The sequence below is a fragment of the Typopeltis vanoorti genome, chromosome 7 (assembly GCF_054136105.1).
Source record: "Typopeltis vanoorti isolate ZY-2024b chromosome 7, IOZ_Tvanoo_1.0, whole genome shotgun sequence".
Taxonomy (NCBI): domain Eukaryota; kingdom Metazoa; phylum Arthropoda; class Arachnida; order Uropygi; family Thelyphonidae; genus Typopeltis; species Typopeltis vanoorti.
In genome coordinates this window covers 156,067,696-156,086,280 of record NC_143555.1, presented here as the reverse complement: position 1 = coordinate 156,086,280, position 18,585 = coordinate 156,067,696, and the positions used below count along the sequence as shown (strand labels likewise).

Here is an 18,585-nt window from a genome sequence, read left to right as displayed (position 1 = left end):
CTTCAAGGAAAATTACATGAATAATAAATCTTAAGCAAGGGACTAACAAATAATATATAAACAGGTCTTGCTTAGTATATGGTAGATTTTGTTAAATGTGAATGAAGAATAAAAACATACAAAATAATTTCATTCACAGTTTTACACCTGCTTCCAGAAACACCCACGATGGACCTACACTTGGATATCTAACACTGATAGGTGAAGGTACCAGACTGATTACATCCTGGCTATCCAGCAGTGGACAAGCATCTCTAATGTGCAGACTTTATTATTATTATTATTATTATTATTATTATTATTATTATTATTATTATTATTATTATTATATACTATATATTATATATACAATATATTATATTATACTTGTCCTGGAGCAGATTGTGGTACAGACCATCAGCTAGTAAGAACCAAAGTAAGACTAAGACTCTGAAAACTTCCAAGTGGAGCACATCCCACTAGATTGAATGTGCCTGACTATGATTCCTAGTAGATTCACAGAAGAAACATCGACTCAGTTGGATGATTTTTTTGAGACCAATGAGTAGAACTCACCAGATATGCTTTGGGACAGAGTCAAGTGATAATACAGAATACAGCCCAAAAGTATCTCAGCCCAATAAGAAGACCAAGAAGAAGGCAGTTGGAAAAACAAAGAGCTACAGGGACCTAAGAATATAAGAGATTACATAGAGAAGTCAGAAAAGCCATCAAGCAGGTCAAAGGAAAGTTGTATACTAAGAAAAGTGAAGAGATAGTTCCAGATGAGGAGGCACAATTATAAAAGGATGCTTTATTTAGTTCATGACCTAAAGCACAAGTTTAAGCCCAAATTGAATGTCATCAAAGACAGGAATGGAGCATTACTTACAGAAGAATTGGAAATCAAAAACAGATGGAAGGAATACTGTGAGGAATTGTACAATACAGTGGATAAAGAAAATGTGGACGAGCCCTCTCACCAGGAAAATTTTGATTTGTAACCTCCTTCACTTAGGCATGAAGTTGAAAGAGCAGTTAAGCAGCTTACCAGCAATAAGGCCCCAGGTGCAGATGAAATCCCAGCAGAGCTAATTAAGGCCACAGGGGATGGAGGGATAAGAATGTTTCATAGATTGATTACAAGGATATGGGAGACAGGATCATGGCCTACAGACTGGAAGAAGTCTGTTTTCATACAGCTACATAAGAAAGGAAATATGAAGGCATGTAAGAACTATAGAACCAGTAGTTTAATATCTCATGCAAGTAAAATTTTATTGAAGCTCATGCTAAATAGGATTGAGGCCAAAGTTGAGGCAGAGATGCTCGAGGAACAAGCAGGTTTTAGGAAAGGGAAGGGCACCAGAGATCAAATCTCTGGTGCCCTTGCCTTACACAGATCATAGAAAAATATAAAGAATTCAGACTCTCTCTCTGGTAATGTGTTTCTTAGACTACTCTAAAGATCCGACTTTGTTCAGCGTGTGAAACTGTGGGAAGTAATGAAAAGAATGGGTTTTCCCTCAACACACTATCAGGTTGATAGCCAACTTGTACAGGGAGCAAGAAGCCATGATAAGTAAAGGTGTTGGATTGACTGATTGGCTTCAGTTTTGGAAAAGGAGTTAGGCAAGGATGTTTATTTTCTCCTCACTTGTTTAGTATATATATAGAGGACATCATGCGTGAAGCATTGGATAAGCACAAGACAGGAATTAGGATGGGAAGTAGATTGATCAGTAATCTGAAGTATGCTGATGATACCGTACTCCTTTGTAATGACATAGAAGAACTAGGACAAATTCTTGACAAAGTTAACAAGATCCTTAATAACAGAGGACTTCAACTCAATCCTAGCAAGACAAAATTATTGTTCTCAAAGGAAATACAAACAGGGAAGCTCTTGAGAAACAAGTGTACCTTAATGGAGAAAGAATCGAGGAAGTCAGCAAGTTTGAGTACCTGGGATCCATTATTAATGTGAAGAATTGCTGTTCAGAAGACATCAGAAGATTTTGAATATCTAAAACAATAGTCAGAAACTTGTCTAAAATCTGGAAGGATTGATCTATCTCCATGGGAACAAAGTTGAGGATTTTGGATGTAGTTGTTTTTCCAATAGCAACCTATGTATGTGAGACTTGGAACCTAAAGAAGTTAGATAAGAAAATAATATCTGCTTTTGAGATATGGTGTTACAGAAGGCTTTTGAGGATATCACATACTGAAAGGCATACAAATGAATGGGTGTTAGAAAAGATCAGTAGAATTTTAAGGCTCCTTAAGGATATTGACAAAAGAAAGTTAAAATATTTTGGACACATTGAAAGGATGGAAGGAGGACTTCTCAGATCAGTAATAATAGATAAAGTTCCTGGAAAAAGAGAAAGGGGTAGACCATCAATGAGATGGATGGATGGTGTGCATGGAACGACTAATCTTTAGAGAATTGAAGTCTCCAGAAAAGCAAACAACAGGACTACATAGCGAGGCCGGTGTGGCACATCACCGAGCATCGGAGTGACCATATGGCATCTGTGGATGCTCAGTGAACATATAGATAGATAGAGGTGGAGGAAATAAGAGATATCTTTGGGTGATGGTGGATAAGGATCTGAAATTTAGAGGACATATTGCCAAAATTGTGAGGATAATACAACAAATTCTGGGAATGATGAGGAGGACACTGACTTGTAGAAGTAAAGAGGTTCTAGTTCCATTGTATAAGGCTGTGATTAGGCCACATATGGACTATTTTCCTAGACATTTTCAATTGGGAAGTCTGGGAAAGTTTGGAAACACCATGAAAGCTTTTTTTTTTAAAAAAATCAAGAAATGCAATAAACAGGCTTTCTATCCAAAATCCCCAGTGTCTTTCAATCATTATTCTTACAGCAGAAATTAAATCAACAGTTGATCACCCTTTTCTAAAACTAAACTGCCATTCTCTTTGACCTTCCTCTATTTTATTTGTTATTCTTGTTGCTATTTTCCTTTCATAAATCTTCACACATGACACAATAATATTATTCCTGTATAATTAATTACTACACTTCCTTCTTGAGGTTCCTCCATATATTGGAACAGTAATCTGCTTGGTCCAGTTATCATGTATCACCTTCTTTCTCCAAATCAGTCTGAAGATGTCACATAACCATTTATGTGACATGAATTTACAATTTGGAAGAGGATATAAATGAGAACAAAAAAAGTTATTATTATTATTATTATTATTTGACACCTCCAGGGAGTCCAAGGAATCATCGAGGGAGAGTATGCCAACAGCATCGAATGATTGTCCCCCTTCCAACTACTAACCGTGCTCAAACTTACTTAACTGAGCCATTATTAGCAGAGGCTCTACCAATCGACCAACCTTTGCCGGCAAAGGTTGGTCGATTGGAGTAATGAATGGAGTAATGAAGTAATGGAGTAATGAAGAATAGCAGATAATAACATATGGAGTAATGAAGAATAGCAGATATGAGAAAGAAGGTTTTTTAATAAATGGGAGTGGAAATCTTGTGAATATTGGAAGAGAGATTTGGATGATGTGGCAACATTTTTTTAGATTACCTATATTACCAGAAGCTGTAATCAGTTTAAAAGGTAAATCTTCTATCTCAGGGTGTTTTCCATTCTTCATTTTTTAATGCTTCTTCATCTGCCAGAATTATTTCTCATCACTGCATTCATTTCAATTTATTTCACTTTGGCTTTCATCTTTAACAGATCTCTAAAAAAATATTGACACATCATCCAAATCTCTCTTCCAATATTCACAAGATTTCCACTCCCATTGATTAAAAAATCTCGTTTCTCATATCTGCTATTCTTCATTACTCCATATTTTGCTTCATTACTCCACTTTTGCTGATCAGCTCATCAGATCAAGCAAGTTATTGTTCAGAGACAAGTAAGTTATTGTTCCTCTTTATCGAGCCTTGATAAGACCCCATCTTGACTTCTCTGCCCAGGTCTGGATGCAGGGTTTCTTCTTGATGGGGAGGAGGTAGAGAGGATCCAGAGGCGAGTGACCAAGATGATAGCTGGTCTATAGAATGAACCTTATGAGAACAGGTTGAAGATCTGTGGGTTGCAGAAATTGGTTGATAGGCGGAAGATGGGTGATATGATTGAGACATTCAAATTATTGAGGGGTTTTTACAAGATTAATTCAGAGGAAATTTTTCAGATAGGTCTGGTGGTGGGGGAACTAGGGGCCAAGGACTAAGGTTCTAACACCCTTGCTAAATGGTTAGCAAGGGTGTTAGAACTAGGTGTTCTTGGAGAGTGGTGAATGAGTGGAATAAGCTGCCAATGTCTGTTGTGGGTGCCATGCCTGTGAGTGAGTTCATGGCAAAGTATGATAGATACTGTGTGAATGCTGAATAGTTGTTCTGGACATGATGTTTAGGACCTCCCTCAATGAGTCTAAGGACTCCTTGGAGTTGCCCTTAATAATAATAATTTATATCCTCTTTTAACTAATGTGTAAATTCATGCTTTTTATCTTTCTCTTAATTATTATTATTATTATTATTATTATTATTATTAACATTTGACCTCCATTGAGTCAGAGACTCATCGTGAGAGGTACTCACTATTGCATACAATGCTCATCCAACTGCATCTTAAACTGATTCAGTGTGTCCACCTCCACAACACACTCAGGCAATGCATTCCACTCACCAACCACCCTCCATGCAATGAACCTGCTTCTCACTCCTTTTCTCACATTCTCCTTATACAGTCTTCTAGCAATGGCCTCTTGTTCTACTCCTCTCTCCCATTCTATGAAAAATCTCTTCCATGTCTACTTGATAACAACCCCTGATCAGCTTATATATCTCGATCATATCCTGACCCCTCTTCCTCCTATTCACAAGGCTCTGTAACTTACATTCTCTCAATCTGTCCTCGTACTCCACATTCCAAACACCGCTGACTATCTTTTTGAATATTCTCGTCACCATGAAAACCCGGCAACCAAATCTGTACACAATAATCCATATGAGGCCTGATCAAGGCCTTATACAATGGAATCATAACCTCTCTATTTCTGCATGTCAGGGTTCTCCACATAATTGCCATTATTCGATGTGGTCTTCACAACTTGTGCAATGTGGACCCTGAATTCAGGTCCTTGTCCACTATCACTCCTAGATCTCTCATCTCCTCTATTTCTGTTAAAGTTTCCCCAACAAGTGTATATTTTGCATCCCGTCATTGCTCACAAATCTCAAACCTTACACTTGGCAACATTGAACTGATAGTTCCACTTACCTTCCCATTCATGCAATCTATTCAAGTCCTCTTGTAAGGCATTAATATCAGCCTGACTGTGCATTACTCTTCCCAGTTTTGCATCATCCGCAAACAACTGGATATCACTAATTAAACCCAATATCAATAACATACAAATTGAACAACAATGCCCCCAAAACCGACCCCTGCGGCACACCACTGGTGACCTTTCTTCTTTTTATTATGTTATTATTTTTTTGCATTATAAACAATTCTATTATCATTTGATCTAGTTTTCATGAACCTCTAAAAAGCTTTGTTTTTAAATTCATGCTTCTGTAGCTCTCTCATTTCACTAGCACATTTCTTTTCTTTTCAACTTCCACACCCACCTCTTCTACTGTTCCTGCGATTACATCTTGAAAATTTTCCTATTCCTTGTCTACATTATCTGTACTTAACTAATGGATCTTGGGCTAATCTAATGTCACTCAAATTCTTGCTTTACTTCAGACTGTTTCAATAGCCAATAGCTTCAGCTTTCTATCTCTTTTTTTTCTTGCCACATTTTTCTTCCATATACACCTTAAAAGTGGCTATAAGAAGCCTTTGTTTTTCATCTAAAGCAACTGAAGGCAAAACTTTGATGTCCATGCCTACCTTGTTCTATTCTTTATCAAGGATGAAATAATCTGTTATTAATTTTTGCTCACCATCCCAGCTATATCTTGCACTTCTGTGGCTTTTTCTTTATTGAAACTAGGCTGTTTCCAATTTTGAGATCATTTTTTTTTGCAAAAATCTAGTAACCTTTATCCTTCCTTATTTCTTTAACCAGAACCAAATGGGCCTCAATATTTTTTTATTCCTGTTCTTTCTTCTCCAACCTGTGCATTAAGATCTCCTAGAACACCATTATTCCACCCTTATTCTGATGTCAAAAAAAATTCAACCTGTTCTCATTTTTTTCCAATAATACAACAGGGTTTAGTGCATATATTTGGATACGAGAGATTTGTTTTCCATTACATTCAAATACAAGCCTCATTATTTTATCACTAATTCAATCATGCGCTGAATCTGTCATTTACTTCTTTACTAATGATAAAACTAACACTAGTTTTACTTGGTCATCTGCTCCTTTCCAAAGCAAAATATAGTCTCCTCTTCATTTCTTCTTTCCATGTTTTTTCCATATTGTCTTGCTCAAACCAAAACATCTAATTTCCTCTCCATCATTACATCCATTAATCCCTCCTCCTCTTTACATGCAAATGTAAATATGTTCCTATGCTCAGTTTCCTTGTCATTGCTGCTAATAAATATTTATTTAGTAGTTCCCATACACTGATGATATCTCTCCCTTCCAATTCTTCCATCTATGGAACTATCTATGCTGATGACCTTGCCATAGCTGACAGTCAAAAAATTTCAAGTCCATTGAAACTACTCAATCACTTGCCTTAGTATGTGGTTAGACCTTAAATAGTCTAACCACATACTATACCAGCAATCAACTAAAACCAAAAACCTTGAAAAACCCAGACTGGCCTTTTCCACCTTAACAATAAGGAAGCCAACAGGAAGCTACAGATTTCTTGGGAAGGCTCTAATATAGAACATTCCTAAAAACCAATCTACCTCGGTGTGACTCTCGATTGCACCCTCTCATATAAAACCCACATAGAAAAAACAAAGGCAAAAGTGAATGCAAGAAATAACATACTAAGAAAGCTCACTTCCTCCAAATGGGGTGCAGACCCTATTTGGAGGAAGTGAGCACACTGAGATCTTCTGCCTTGGCCCTTTGTTATTCTTCTGCTGAATATGCCTGTCCAGTATGGTCCAGATCCTGCCATGCTGAAAAACTTGACCTGGCATCGAATGAAAGCTGCCGCTTAATTACAGGATGCCTGAAACCAACACCACTAAAAGACCTGTATACTTTGGCTGGTATTGCACCCCCTTCAATTCGAAAATCTGCATTCTCAGCTGATGAAAGAAGCAGACAAATGAATGATGAACGTCACCCACTATTCGACCGGATCACAGTGCCCCAAAGACTAAGATCCATCCCGACATAGCTTCCTGAGAACTGTTGAACTGCCTAAAAAAATCCCAGAGACAAGACTTCAACTATATCCTGAAAATAATACTGGTATTCCAACAGCCGAACATCTTCCACGTAGTGCCCACTTGGACTGGAATACTTGGAAAAGCCTAAACAGACTCTGGACGACAGGATGCAGCAAACAAAACCTCATCAAATGGGGCTACCTCACTGGCTCAGACAATTGTGAGTGTGGGACAACCCAGTCCATGGAACACCTTCTTTCTTGTCCCTTTCTTCCATCGCCTTTGTGCAAAAGAAGACCTTATATCCTGCACAGAAAGAGCAGTTGATTGTGCAAGATGCTGGAGGAACATCTGACCATGTTTATTGTATATAAGTTATGTATAGTTTCCTTTTTTTCATATTTAATTATTATTCCCTGTATAATTCACCTACCAAATCTAAGCTAATCTCATTGTAACGTATCCTAATTTGTTGTAAATCATGTTGTACCACTTACTTACTACTGTACTACTTGTGTTTGGATACGAAATAAATAATAAATAAATCTATGGAACTACCTCAAGCTGATTAGTAAAATCATTATTATCTCCTAAGGCATATTCCAGTAATTGGACCGCATTTTATTTATTAAGCTAAAAGCACAATAAAGAAATAAAACCCGACAAGTTTCGTAAATCGTTTGACTTACATCCTCAGGAGTAAAAGGTAACTTAAAGTTTAAAAGAACAAAAAAAGAGAAATTAATAGTTCATACTATACAGTTGTAGCCATCTGACTGTTCATAAAATTAAAAAATCAGAATGCATATTCAAAGCAGGTGCTGAATGATGCCACATTCTGTTGTTCACGTTCATAATGTCCGAGGTCTAACTGAGGTATATTTTTTATCAAAGCTGACCAAACTTGCTGTAGAATTAAGCCTTGGTTTTTATTGCATTGTGTTGGAATTCTAAGCATGTTTGCAGCTTCTTTAAATTTCCTTATGTAACAGTTTTTTCTCTATAAGACATGTTTGTTTTCTGCCAGAGTACATTGTGGCCGGTGGACGTGGTATGGAAAGCTAGACCTGATTTGTGTTCTCTTCTGTTTTGTACATCCTTTTGGTGTTCGTCCATGCATATTTCTCCAGATCTTCCTGTCTGTCCTACGTAGCAGATGCCACAAGAACAATTAATTTTATAAACACCTGGTTTTTTAAAGGATGATGTGGAGGTTTCGGGGGATATAGAAATCTTGAAATTTTTTCCAGCAGCAGAAAGGCTACTTTGATGTTATGTTTGTTTAGTAATTTAGCCATCTTGCCTGTAACATTCTTATATGGAAGCATGATAGTGTTTTTGAAATCTTGTGTCTGTGAGATACTTGTAGGAGGTGTGTGGAGGATTTTCTTGGTAGTCTTGGATTCATAACCATTTTTTTTGAGGATCTGTGTTAAATATTCCAATTCTTCATTTCTCTGTTTTTCTGTGCTGGAAATATTATAAGCTCTGTCCCTTAGGGTTTTTATTAGACCTATTTTTTGTGAAGGGTGGTGGTGGTGTGAGGCCTTATTAAGAAATCTTCCTGTGTTGGTGGATTTTCTATATATTGAGAAAGAAAGTTTATTATCTTTTTCATTGACTTCTAATAGATGTCAAGAAAAGGAAGTTCTTGTTCTAAAGTAAATTTTATATTCTTATGTAAATTATTCAGATAATCTTTGAAAGCAATGAGTTCATCTGTTGTTCCTGGCCATATGATGAAAATATTGTCTACATAGCATAGCCAAATTTTTGGTTTTTTATGATAATTGATTAAAGCATTATTTTCATAATTTTCCATAAATAGGTTAGTTAAAGCTATGGGCTCTTCCCTCTCTCTCCGGCTTTATAATTTTAGCTTAATAAAAAAAAATGTGTTCCAATTACCGGAATATGCCTTATGAACTTCTAAACCACAGAAACCTCAACTTACAATTATTATCTCCTTCCTTATAATTCTACATAAATGCCTTTCTCCTTGATACCTCTGCATGTCTAATCATCTCCCAAGTCAAGACCATGCTCACTCTCTTCAACCAAGGAGGACATCTTGGTTATAATTAGATCCTCCGATGCTAGGACTAAATTCAAAACTTTTGAACCTTTTGTTTTCTCTATACATGTTGAAGGCAATGTCCCTGAAGAATTCCAGAAATTCTCTGTTGTTTCTCTCTTCCCAGTTTATGCTGCTGTAGTTAAATCTTCCATAATGATCACTTGTTTTGCATCTGCTGAGTTCCCTGGCCTATAGCAACATACATCCCACTAAATAATCCTGTCCACCTTCTTCTCCTAACACCATATGCTTTCAAAAAACCGTTAGCACCATTTCACTCCAAATTCTCCACCCTGAGAGGACACGGCTCATTACTCCACCAACCTAAGACCCTTCCTTACCTTGATTACCTTCATGGACCCATGTTTCACTCAGGATTTCTCCATGAGTGCAGATCACAAAGATGCCTCCAACAATCTCGATATTGAGCCTCTCTCTTCCATGTTATATCCATAGATTTCACTAGTGGATCTTCCCATCTTGTAGGTGGTCTTCCTGGTTTTCTCTTTCTTCTTGGTTGCCAGTTGAGTATTCTATATGTCCATCTGTTATCGTTGAGTCTGGCTATGTGACCTGCCCATCTCATCTTGCTTTCATATACTGCAGTTACGACATCTTTTATGCCTGATCTCTTTCTTAGTTCCATGTTTCTAACATGTTCCATTCTGCTGATGTTACACATCCTGTGTTCTATTGCACGCTGAGTTATTCTGAGAGTCTCTTCTTCTTTTTTTGTCGTGTTCCATGTTTCTGATCCATATGTGAGTGATAGTAGAATATCGTTATTAAATAGTTTTGCCTTCGGAGAGATGTCAAGATTTGGATCAGTAAGTGTTTCTTACTGACCCCTTTCTGTTGGTCTGTTGAACGATAGCCATGCAACTTTCTTTCTTTTTGCTAGTTCTTCAGATAAATCGTTATTCATTGTTATTGTTTGTCCTAAGTACTTGTATGAGTCAACTTGTTCTATAGGGATGTTATCAATACATAGGTGACTGTCACTTGTGTAGATGTTTTTGATCCATTTTGTTTTTTCTAGATTCATTTCTAAGCCTATCTTACTGCTGTTTGTGTATACTTTTTTCACCCATTTCTTCTAGGTCTTTTGGGTTGTGGAATATCAGTACTAGATCATTGGTAAACATAAGAATTTGTAGCTTTTCATCATCTATGCTTATTCCTCCATTTAGGTCTATTTTTTTCAGAATATATTCTAAAGTGCTGGTAAATAGATTTGGGGAGATCACATCGCCTTGGCTGACCTTTATATCTATATTTATAGGTTGATCAAATAGGGTTATTTGTGTGTCTGATTTTTGTTAATTTCTTTTATCATGTGGATATAAGTAGGGTCCACATTTATTTCCAGTAAGGCACTGATGAACTGCATTGTGTTCTATGGTATCAAATGCTTTTTTAAAATCAATAAAGAGGAAACATAGAGGGATTCAATATTCTCTGCATTTTTCTGTTAGTTGTGAAATGACCTGGATATGATCTATTGTGGAGAAGCCTCTTCTGAATCCTGCCTGTTCTCTGCTGGAGTTGTCTTCTAGAGTGTTTTGGATTTTGTTCAGTATTACTCTGTTCATGATCTTATATATGTGAGAGAGTAGACAGCATGTATCCATAGCTGATGAATCTTCACGACCATTAGTGGCTTTGTTATGACTTTTTATTATTTTTTTATATGACTCTCACCTACAAAAGGTTGACTTGTAAACCTATAGTACATTTGTACAGTGAGTGGATTAATCATTCGATTTTCTATTTTAATTGAATTTACATTTGTTTGTATTTTTTTAAAAATTTTCTTTATATAGTCCGAAAATCTCACTGTAGAGACCAAGCATGGAACTTTTTAAAGCCACTTCAGGGCTCCAATAAGCAGGGTGGTGGTCTCATACTGAATGATGAAATTCATTTTCCACCTAAAGACAATCATAAACATCATTCTTGCTCACGGTGGGATTCAAACCTGCAGCCATTGATTGGAGAGCAGATACACTAACCACTTGGCAAACCAACTCAACAATTATTATAATATCATCTTTTCAAAATAAAGAACTGATTGTAATATCTCCAGTTTTAATATCTGTTAAATAACAGTTGTGGATAGTATTACAACCCTGCTTTTTACCTTCTTTAATATTTAACTATAAATACTTTTTAATACTTTTTGATTGGTTGGCATTGCAGATGAGAGCTGTGCATCACTCTGTATATGATTCTATTTACACCACATAATTCATGGTGTAAATTTTTTATTAGTATGTGTATGTGCCTTTTCAAAATCAAAAACTATAGGAGAAAGAGCTGGAAGTATATTGCCATCCTGGTTGGTCTGGTGAATAGTATCACCCGCCGAATTTTTATCTCAAAGAACTCGGGATAAAAAAAGAACCTGTAACATATCCTTATGAGATTCTTAAAGCTTTTCAACTGTTTGCAAAGTAAAAATTTGCCTGTCAGTCCATATTTGAATTAAACTCATCTTGGTCTTCTCCAAAATAACTGTATAAGTTCAAAATTTCTTATTAGTTTTGTTTCCTATGTTTGCATGAATCTTGCTTGGAAGATTTCCAAGAGAAATCCTGCTATTATTTAATATTTAGTTTATCTACCATTTTATAAATTGTTACAATAAGAGTTTTGTTTCAATCACTTGAGATTCAACCACTTATCAGCATATTCCAAGTTGGAGTTCTGAAGGAAAGTGAAATATAGAGGAACCATAGGAGAAACAATTGGAACTATATTGCCATCCTGGTTGGTCTGGTGAATAGTATCACTCTCCAATGGGATGAGTTTGAATCTCAGTATTATATAGATATTTGTGCAAGTCATTATGAGGTTGACGATTTTGATTGCCTAGTGTGAGATCACCATTTCAGGGTACTTCAGAGTACTTAGATTTATAACCTGTCAGGGGTGGAACTCATAAAAAAATAAATAAATAAATAATAATAATAAAGCTGTTGAATAGGCTAAATGTCAATATGGCTGTGCAATTGGATGAGAGATTGCTGGTTAATGTTAAAGATTATGCAAAGAAGTTTATTGTGCATTTGATCTAATTTCTTATACAGTCTTGCAATAGTGTTGGTCCAAAGAAGAGAAAGGAAACCAAAATATGCAACTACACGACAGTAGCACTGAAAGTAATGTTTCTAATTGTAGGCTTAATTCATTTATAGACAATTTGGTTTTACAAGGGGAGGGGCATAGGGGAAGAGGTGAGCAAGTGAAATGTATTGCTGGTGTTGTGAACGTGAGATGATAGATTAGTGAAATGAATATGAGATCAGAAGTAAGAGATAAAGTGAAAGCTCAGGAAAGTTGTATTGAAGAGACAGAAGTGGTGGCAGTGAAAACAGTAGTACTGTGATTGATGAAGAGAGAATGGGAATGCAAGAAGAACAAGGAAACGGGGAGCCTGGGTGGACAGAGACACACATGGTACAGGGAAAGTGGATGTTGGAAGTAGCAGTAAATGTGTGTATGGGATAATCAGCATTGAAATGGAATATATTGCAATATGGGTGGGAAAGTTGAGACTGAGTGGATATATGTCAGGGCTATCCAACCTTAGGTAACCCGAGGGCCGCATTAGAAAAAAAAAATTATCCGAGAGTCACATCACAATGTGTATCTAGTAATTTGGTGAGTAGCAGCAACACAACCTCGAAAGCTGAACAAATGAACAACACTAATTGCACTAATGGTGCGCTCATGTTCCCTGTGAGCATCCGGAGCATGCACATTAGAACTAAACACTGTAAGAACGCTTCTTTGACACATCTAACATTTGAAAAACACGTGAGTATATAGTGATGTAAAAACACCAAATAAAATGATCAATGTCGAGATTATCGATTAGTGATAGAATTAAAATATCTAATACACATTTGATTCAAATTGTTATTTAATTTCTTGCTTGTGAAAATCAAAACCCACAGGCGGGTCGCACAAAATCGCACCGCAGTCTGCATGTGGTCCGCAGGTGGTGCTTTGGACAACCCTGATATATGTGGTAAGTGGTGATAAGGATGATTGAGCAAGGGCAGGTATGGTGAGGAAATCACAACCAACAAGAGGCTTGGAAAAGACTGGTTATAGAATTAAAAATGAACTGCTGTGTTTATTTACAAATACCAGAAATACCTGAAGTTTGAGATTTATTCATCCCAAAATCATTTGAATAAGTGAACATGGTTAAATGAAGATGATATAGGTAATAGAAATGGAAGAATACAGTATTTTTGTAAGGATAGAAAGGACAAGTGGGGACAGGGAGTTCTACTGATGATAGCAGAGGAATTATGTCCACATAAACTAGACATGAAAGAGGGAAATAGTGGCAATGGTTATGAGGCAGTGTGATGTAATGTGGAGGTTGAGAGGAAGACATATTTAGTTGGATGTTGCTATAGGCCAGGAAATGTGGAGGGTGGTGATGAAGAAATGTATGAACAACTTTGGTGAGTGATTATTATGGTTGATTTTAATTTGGGAATAAAGGAAACTGAATTTCTCAAATTCTTGAGAGATAACTATCTTCAGGCAGCATGTAAAGGAGGCATACAAGGTTCAAGAGTTTTGGATCGATCACTTAGCAGCGGATGAATTGTGAGTAGGGGTTCAGCCTTTCCTCCAGTTAGTGAGAGTGATCATATCTAGGCTGGCCATATGTTGACTTCTGTGAGGAAACCATATATGTGGAAGTACAAGGCTGATGATTATGACAAGCTTAGGAGACAGCTTGGAGCTATAGCATAGAATGAGGAGTTGAGCAGTAATGAAATAAATGCTTCCTGAGAACTGACAAAGAAATACATAACAGCATCAATGTGTGAATGTCTTCTGAAGGTAAAAAAGCTGAATAAGCTAGGTGTAAAATGGATGAATGAGGGAATTGAGCATGAAATCTGAAGAAGACACTTTGGAGGAGAAATGGGTTGATAACAGCGGTACAAGATGAATAATAGAAATAGTCACTTACATGAAGTGTATAAAGAACCAGCCAAGAGAGTGACACAGTTAGTAAAGATGACAAAAGTGCAATATGAGCAGAAATTGGGAAACTAGGCAAAGGAAAACCCTAGAGAAATTTTTAGATATTTGGCAGGTAGAAGGAAGAATGATTATGGTAAGATTCGGTTAATGGATGAAAATGGTAGAATGGTAATTGCTGCAGAAGACATTGTTGAGGTACTCAGTGATCAATTTAAAAAGGTGTTTCATCTTCATTGGGATACAATTATGAGGAACTTAAGTGTAGAAAACATTGGAAAGGATAACATAATTCTGAACGAGCAGGAGGTGTTGGAGGAAATAAATAACCTGGATGTCAATAAAGTATTTCATCACAATGTGTCTTAAGGGAACATTCGGAAATTGGCAGTTGCATTGGCATCCCTGTCCCTGTTTAATATGAGCCTTACAACAGCAGAGATTCCAAGGGAGTGTAAAGAAGGTAAAATTGTTCCACTGCATAATGGTGGTGATAAAGCTGTGGCTACAAATTATAAGCTAATCTGCATATTTGGAGTTGTGACGAAGGTACTAGAGAGATTAGTGTGAAGTAGGATACAGAAATGGGTTGATAACAGCAGTATTCTCTGTGGTTATCAGCATGGGTTTGTTAAAGGGAGATCATGTTTTACTAACTTACTTATGTACATAACACAGTGACAAACATCTTGGACAGGGGAAATGCATATACAGTGGTGTACTTAGATTTTGCAAAAGTTTGATAAACTGACATGCGACAGCCTGTTAAATAAATTTAAATCGATGGGATTGGATAACAGACTTTCTGAGTGGAATCAGTGACTCGCTGTCAGATAGGTATCATAAATTTGTATATGGGGGATGCAAAAGAGGAAAGTCATTAGTCGTGTGCTACAGGGGTTAGTTTTGGGATTGTTGTTGTTCAATTTGTATGTTAATGATATTGGAATGGGTTTAGCTAGTGATATGTAGCTGTTTGCAGATGATGCAGAATTTGCAAGAGCAATGCAGAGTCAAGTAGATGTTATGGCCTCACAGGAGGACTTGAATATATTGCATGAATGGACAAGTAAGTGAAACTATCAGTTCAATGTTGCAAAGTGTAAGGTTTTGAAATTTGGTAAGCAACTATGGGATGCAAAGTATATGCTTGGTGGGGAAACTTTAAAGGAAGTAGAGGAGATGGCAGATCTAAGAGTGGTGGTGAACAAGGACCTGAATTTCAGGAGCCACATCACACAAGTTGTGACGATGTGACATTGGATAATGGCAATGATGCAGAGGACCCTGACATGCAGAAATAAAGAGGTTATGATGCCATTGTATAATGTTTTGATCTGGCCTCATATAGATGATTGTGCATAGATTTGGTCACTGGGTTTTCCCATGAAAACCCAGTGACCAAATCTGTCCTTGTGAGTTTACATGCATTGTCAACATCTTTTCTGCTCAGCTCATCTACCCAATGTACTGATGCTAATTGACTACTGAGCTTCCTATAATTGGCTTATACTTCCACATGTATCCATTTTTGACAGTAACCTTTTCTTGTTTCATCACTTCCTAATAAACAAGTACCTCTTGATCACTCTCACCAACCCAGCAATGTGAACGCTTCATTAACAGCTACATCTTGTGAAGTCATCACCAAATCCAAAAGCATTAAAGCCTCTAGTTGCTTCAATTACATACTGCTTAAGATACTTATCTCTCAGAAATTCCATAAACTCACTCTCCTTATTCCCATACACTATCTCCTCCTTCCAGTCTATATTCCTGTAATTAAAGTGTTCTATCAGGATCACTTTCTTTTTAAATGCCCAACTAATTTGCCTAAACATTTCACTCGGTATCCTCTGCATTCCCTAGCCTATAACAGCATCCTCTCAGATATACTAACCTGTTTATTTCAACTTCACACCACACAGATTCAAAATCTGTGCATGCACTATAAACTTCCACACTTTGCAGATACAATTCCTCTGTAATCATTAATAGCATTCCACCTCCTCTTTTCACATTTCTATCCTTCTGGAAAATTATATATCCTTTTAGCTCTATTCCCGACATCAAACCTCCTCAGACCACCATGTTTCATTTATTCCAATTATCTCTGGGCATACTGCCTCAATCGATTCAACAAACTCAGCTCTCTTGTTTCGAATACTCCTTACATTTGTTCATAAACATAACAATCCCTGTGTATTTGAGGCCATTCTACAAGCACCAACATTCTCTATTTAGCTGCAATACCACACCTCTCTCTCTCTTCTGTGTGACCACTCCTGTTTCCCTGATCTTGACTCTGATTTCCATTCCTATGTCTCATCCTCACCTTTATGCATTTCATCATCTTGTGCTGCTGCAACCACATCTTCAACCTCATATGCATCTTCCTCATGTCGTACAATCCATTTATTTGTGCTATCCAGCTTCACAATTAGCATCTGATCCTTTTCTACGTTAACTTCTTGACTCTGTGCCTTCTCAGAAAACAATAGTTTCTAAATGCCCAACACTAAACCTATTCAAATGTAATCCATCAGCTTTAAATCATTCCACTTTCCCTTCAAATTCACTCCACCACAGATTTACAAATTGAACCCTCTTTGCCTCACACAACTCAGCCATCTTACTATTCATTATCTCTGCTCTCCTTCTCAATTCACTGGTGTCATATCTGCACAACATGTCTATTATTTTCCCAACAACACTATTCCTCTTTACATGCTGCAACAACTTTCTCAAGTCTTTATCAACATTCTTTTTCTCGCCAACCAAGTCATTTATGCCCACACCTGGTCTTTCCTTTTCTTCAATGCATCAGTTATTTGCTTTATTGTTCCAACAGGAAAGCATTTTTTGTATATTTTATTAGTAATCACACCTGTAATGATCGAGTCTCCATACAATGATATACGACTATCCTTTGACTTTTTCTTCATAATATTAACTTCTTCCTTCTCATCATCATCAGCCAATCTCTTCTTAAGATGTTTAATATCCTCTTCCAGATGTTTCATTTTCATTTTCATTTTCCCTAAACTCCTGCCTTTGCTCTGCTACTAAGCTACTACAGTCCTGACTTTGCTCCTATTTCTAATCATCTAATCTATCAAGACACTTTTCACATATGTTAATACTTTCCTTATTCTTGTTTACCTAAACAGTGCATAAATCTTTCACATTTTTCGGTGCATACATATAGCACTTTTTCTAGGAACATTAAAAAAAAAAGTGTTTCCCTGATCTGACAACAAATCAGGTTTCATTAACTGCAGGTCTGCCATCACTGATCGTGCCCTAGTAGAGGGACACCCAGACAGAAAATACAATTGTTATTAATGACCATACTAGAGTCATTTCAAAAGCATATCTATATGGGCTTTGAATGTTTCATCAAATTTCTGATATGTACCCTCAACTAGTGTACAGTGTGAATGTTTGATTTGCATTTTAATTCTGTGTGTGTGTGTGTGTGTGTGTGTGTGTGTGTGTGTGTGTGTGTGTGTGTGTGTGTGTGTGTGTGTGTGTGTCTACATGAAGATTTTATGCAATATGGATTTATAGGTAAAGTTATTGACAACTATTTAAAAATCAAATAGAAAATGATTTCAGATTTAATAATTTCAGAAATTTGCACACTACCGAAAGAAGTAGGCCCATGTAGAGGTTATTTCCCTCGATGGTATTATGATGTGAACAGAGGTATGTGCCTGCAATTCATCTATGGTGGCTGTCGAGGAAATAGAAATAATTTTGAACGTTATGCAGATTGTAACAGGATGTGTGAAGAAATGTTAAGAGGTAAGCATTTTGCAATTAAGATTTATCGCCTTAAGTTTTGTGGAAAGGAAGGAAATATAGATGATTCTTATGTTCAGCCATTGGACTGACCTTCCTCCCGATCCAGGTTCTATTGTTTAAATTAGTCCTTATTGATGTTCCCTCTATGCACAGCATAGAGGGAACGTTGTGCATGTTCATGTGCACACTGGTCAAAAATGAAACTTTTTGTCTTTAGATTTCTAATTTACAGTAATTAATTTTTGGAATGTCCTATATAAATGAATTATATGATAAATAATATTTGTCACTTATTTTATTTAGTAATTTCTACAATCTCTCCATTCCAATATTACTCTTGCAAACCCATATCAACTTCATACCCTAATGAGTTACTTTTAGCC

At 36.6% G+C, this 18,585-nt stretch overlaps 1 protein-coding gene across 2 annotated transcripts in view; it reads left to right on the top strand.

Annotated features, from left to right (window-relative positions):
- LOC150105231 (spondin-1-like) overlaps positions 1–18,585 on the top strand; it is a 716,059-nt gene that overhangs the window by 472,269 nt on the left and 225,205 nt on the right. For both annotated transcript variants that reach the window (XM_090395547.1, XM_090395546.1), the window contains exon 12: positions 18,029–18,202. In XM_090395547.1, coding sequence (XP_090251673.1) covers positions 18,029–18,202 — 174 coding nt within the window. The remainder of the gene's footprint in view (positions 1–18,028; positions 18,203–18,585) is intronic.